Here is a 4,537-nt window from a genome sequence, read left to right as displayed (position 1 = left end):
CGTTTTGACTTTATTTTTTTATTTTGTTTCCTCTTTCTATTCCCTCCTGCAGTCTGTGCTCCAGATTTCCTCATGATGACATTACGATCAACCCCGGCTTCGTCTTCAGCCCCGTCATCGCCCAGAGGGACGGCGGAGGGGACAACAGCCACTCTGTCAAAGTTTCGATCGAAATCTCTGAATCTCAGCAGCCTGTGACTTTCACCTGTGATGGTAAGGGTCGTGTCGAAATGATCTGAAACATCAAAGGTCAGCCATGTTTTAAACTGTTCCATTGGGTGTAAATGTGCTAAATCATCCACACACACAACCAAGTGTTGTGCTTATGTGACAGTATATTTCAGCTGTAGGTAAGGAACTTTTCAAAAGAATCTAAAGAATTGAAAATTTCCATTACAAGTGTCAAAGTTTTTATTTACCTTTTTAAAACATATGAACATAATAGGTCATGTGGTCGCCTTCTAAGGATAACAACAACAAGAAAAGCAAGGGAAGGAAAACAACCTCGGCTACTAAATCCTTTACCCCCTCCTCATCTTAATAGTGCAGTTTGTTTGCTTACCATAAAACTATACCCTCTCATTTTAGAAACAGTTTTTTGAATAATGAAATAGTTTTTTTTTTAGTCCCTTCTATTCCATATTTTTAGGTTTGTTCACTCTGTGTTTTGGTTGCTACTCTTTTTCCTGACCCCTCTGAACAGATCTGCAGCCACAGGGACTGAAATATTCGAGGCCAAATTCACTTCAGGGCCTATTTTTTCCAAGTTCACTCCTGTTTATCTGGAGCCCAGCATTACTTCATTCTGTCTTTGTGTCAAGAATTTAAAAACATATTTTTGCTGTCAGAATTTATCTTCCTGTCCTCATGCAAAGTTTAATTATTTACACATACTTTAGCTGTCGCTCACTCTCTGTGTGTAATACTCTGTTGTAATGGCCCAGGCTTCTCTCTGAATAGGTGTGTTTAACAACAAAACAACTATAGAAAGTATGTTTACTGCTTTCTTTCCCCTACATCCAAATGAAACTTCCAGGCTTCCTATGTTCCCTCGTTCCTGCTTTATTCTCAGTGTCTGGGTTACTTTCTAGCTGTATTTCCTTCTGTCCCATCACATTGTCCTTTTCCTTCATTCCTTTTTCCTTCCTGTGTTGTCAGCAGCGTGTTGACCCACATAGTTGATGTTTGGATTCCTCAGATAGGACACAAATCTGCTCTCAGAAACAATGGGCCTCAGTTCTTGCAAGTATAGGAGTAAAAGACAGAAGAGCGAAATGCTGCTTTCCTTTCATGTTTTTGATTTTCCTGTTCTTTCAGTTTTCTTCCACATTTGTTGCTCAAGAGTTGTTTTTCTTCCTCTCTTTCTGTTTTGACCCGTTTTTGGATTTTTATTTTTTATATTCCCCCCAGTTTATTGTGTCAGAAATATCATTTGTTACCTTTCTTTTTCTTTCCATCTTTTTATTTTATGTTCTGTCCCCTGTTGCCTCGTTACCTTGTTTTCTCAAAGGCATACCATTTTTTTTCTCTTATGGGAATTTCTTTGTGTCGTTTTTAATTGATGTTACAAAAGAAAGTTTATTAATCTTTATATCAGAAGCAAACAGGGTTGTTTGTTCAGATGAAGAGGCTAATGACTAAACCACAGTTTAAAGAAGTTGCTGGGGATGACCTGAGATTGTTTCCTATTCTGAAGCTGAATGGGATACAGCTGATGCGTCTCTGGCTTGGTTGTGTGGATTCTTTGCATTCTGTGGCTGAGAAGGGGGAGATGGGAGGAGGGGGGCAATGCATTAATGAAAAGAAAAGAGAGCACAGCGAAAGGAAAGGGGTGGGAGAAGTGTAGGAGCTGAGAAAATATTAGCGGGTAAAATGAAGAGAGAAGCGAGGGGTTGAGGACAGAAGCTAAAGTGTTAAATTTATGAAGACAATCTGGTGAATGTGGAGATAAAAACACAGATTTGGATGCATGAAAGAGCAATAGAGCTGCATGAATTGGCTCAGGCAGTTGGGATATGGGAGCAGCAGCACGCTTGTCTCTGATTAAAAACACAGCCTCCTAAAAGTCTGATTAATGAATGCAAAAATTTAACTAAGGTAAACATATAGTTAGAGTTAATCAAGAGATGTGTCAGCTTCTGTACAGCTGTTTTTTTAGAATAGCAACTCATGGGATGATGCATGAATTGTGCTGAGTTGTACTTTTGGTACCACCCCAGTTCTAAAGGTTGTTGCTAGCAAAGCGTGAGTTAGTCGATGCCATCAACCTTGCTTAGCTGGGCCATGAGAGGTCGAACAGCTAAAGCCTTTCCTCTGCCTACATCCCCCAGAATGCCTTGCAGTTCAGGATTGGTGTTCATTGAAACTATCAACACTCCATGTGACATATTTTCTACTGATGTTGATCACATGTCTATCATGATATATATTATTGTTTCTATTGCAAATAGAAGTTTGATGTTTTTTTAAATTTATTTAAGACTTTGTTTATTTTGGTCCGGCTGGATCTGTGAGTTAAACAGTTAAATATGTTGTTTTTGTAGTTTGTTTATTCTGATTGTGTTTGTGTATAATTAGGATTTAGATAAAGATTACAGTTTGAATCATCAGTTCAGACGTCTAGTTTCAAAAGGATCATCGTAATACAGTCAGAAATCCTGTCTTAAGCTTCTTCATTCTTTAACTCTGTTATAACTTTATATTGTTTTTTTATTTTTGTTTTCCGTTTCTCTGGTTCTGTTTGATTCTAAAAGCTGCTACAGAAGCAGAAATTTTAATTAGCTCTGAGTCACTGGAGAAGTAGCCATCTTTTTCACATCTTTACAAGGTTTGTCTTGTAGATTTAACAAGTGTCAAGTGATTTCTGGTCTCACTCATGACTGCTGCGTGAGACTGAGTGGATCCGAACCTGTTCTAATGATTCCACTTGTTGAATAGTTGTAATAGATTTGTTTTGGATCCAGCTTTTCTTTTGATTTCTTAGTTGTATGTTTGTGTCAGATAGATTATTTAAACTTTGGCTTGTGTGTGTGACCCTGCCATTTCTCATCTGTGTGTGAAATAACTGAGTGAGTTGGAGGAAGTCTTCAGAATCGCTGTACTTTGCACTTTACCACCTTAAAATGCTCACAAAGTTAGGCGTAGTCTTTCTAGGTATTTGGTCAGAAAACACCCGCGTATCACATGAGTTCTGCTGGCACTGATCTAAGCAGTCAGAAAAGTCTCTCCATTCCTCTAAAGGGTGGTGGTCTGTTGTTGCTGGAGTCAGAGGTGGTCTCTGCTGGAACTGCCTGTGAAGTAACCTAGAAGTGTTTGTATCTGTCTCTGTCTTTGAGTCTGTGTTTGTGTATATTAAAGACTCCGAGTAATCTGCTACGTGTTAGGTTACACGCTCCCCCTAGTCTTCTCTTGGACACATAAAAGTGGATACACAAACACTCGTGGTCCTGACCTCCTTATTTCTGTTTATATCATCACACAGCACTCCGTTGCAATTCCTTTGATTTCAGAACGTGTTTTGAACATGAAACATAAGTGGTTTGATGGGTGCTCTGTACAGCTGAGTTTTCAACAACTGTAATGTAACACTTAATGCTTATTGTTTCAGCAAGTCGCACCCAAATGGATTCTTTGGACCGTGACTGGTCCTCAAGTTATCTATCGATCTCACTGTTCTTTCGTTGACGAATACTCAAATTAAATCTTGATTAGAGTTTGCCAAAGACTCTGTAGTCAAGAATGTCTCAGCAGTCAAACTTAGTTGAGATTTAATGAGTTTCTCTTTGCCACTCTCCCATAAAGCTTAGACTGGTGAGGAACTTGAGCAACAGTTGTAGCTCAGTCTCTCATCTTACCCGCTGAAGCTTATAACTTCTTCAGTGATCCCAGGTGGTGGTTTCTCACACTATTCTCCTTCTTTCACTGTCAATCGATTTGTAAGGACAGACTGCTGTTTTACACACATTCCCTACATTTTATAATGATTGTTTTTACAGAAATCCTGTGGATTTTTAGGGCCTGAAAAGAAAGTGAATGTATACGAAGTCACTTCTTTTAAATGACATACACTGCCTGGCCAAAAACAAAGTCGCCATGAAAAAAAAATTGACATACTAATATTTGGTTGGACTGTTTTTAGCTTTGATTACAGCACACGTTCTCTGGCATTGTTTGGAAAAGTTTCTGCAGTGTCACATGATCAAGGAGGTTATATAGAACAGCTGGAGTGCGCAAAAACCATGCGACCGTGTGACCGGCTGGTGAAGGACGGCTAACGCTAAACAGTCAAGAGTCTGGATTTCCCATTGCTGTACATGTTGACAACAGAGCAGAAAAAAAGGACTGACGATGTAGAAATCATTAAAACTATTAATAATAATATTAATCAAATTATTATTAATCCTCTGTGGTTCTGCTGCTGAGAGTGGTGTCTGATTTCAATCTTGCACAGACCAAGATTTCTGAAATCAGACACCACTCTCAGCAGCAGAACCACACTTTCCACAGAACAAGTGTGCCAACTCCTCAAACTGTGCCT

At 39.0% G+C, this 4,537-nt stretch overlaps 1 protein-coding gene across 1 annotated transcript in view; it reads left to right on the top strand.

Annotated features, from left to right (window-relative positions):
* Positions 1-52: 52 nt before the first annotated feature.
* Positions 53-4,537, top strand: part of pik3c2a (phosphatidylinositol-4-phosphate 3-kinase, catalytic subunit type 2 alpha) — a gene marked incomplete at its 5' end in the record, with an annotated part of 43,518 nt that continues 39,033 nt past the window's right edge. The window contains 1 exon segment of the mRNA XM_014015981.1: positions 53-213. Within this exon segment, the coding sequence (XP_013871435.1) occupies positions 53-213 (161 nt within the window).

The sequence above is a fragment of the Austrofundulus limnaeus genome, unplaced genomic scaffold (genome assembly GCF_001266775.1).
Source record: "Austrofundulus limnaeus strain Quisiro unplaced genomic scaffold, Austrofundulus_limnaeus-1.0 Scaffold137, whole genome shotgun sequence".
Classification (NCBI taxonomy): domain Eukaryota; kingdom Metazoa; phylum Chordata; class Actinopteri; order Cyprinodontiformes; family Rivulidae; genus Austrofundulus; species Austrofundulus limnaeus.
The sequence above is the reverse complement of the archived record's forward strand: the minus strand, read 5'-3'. Positions and strand labels throughout refer to the sequence as shown.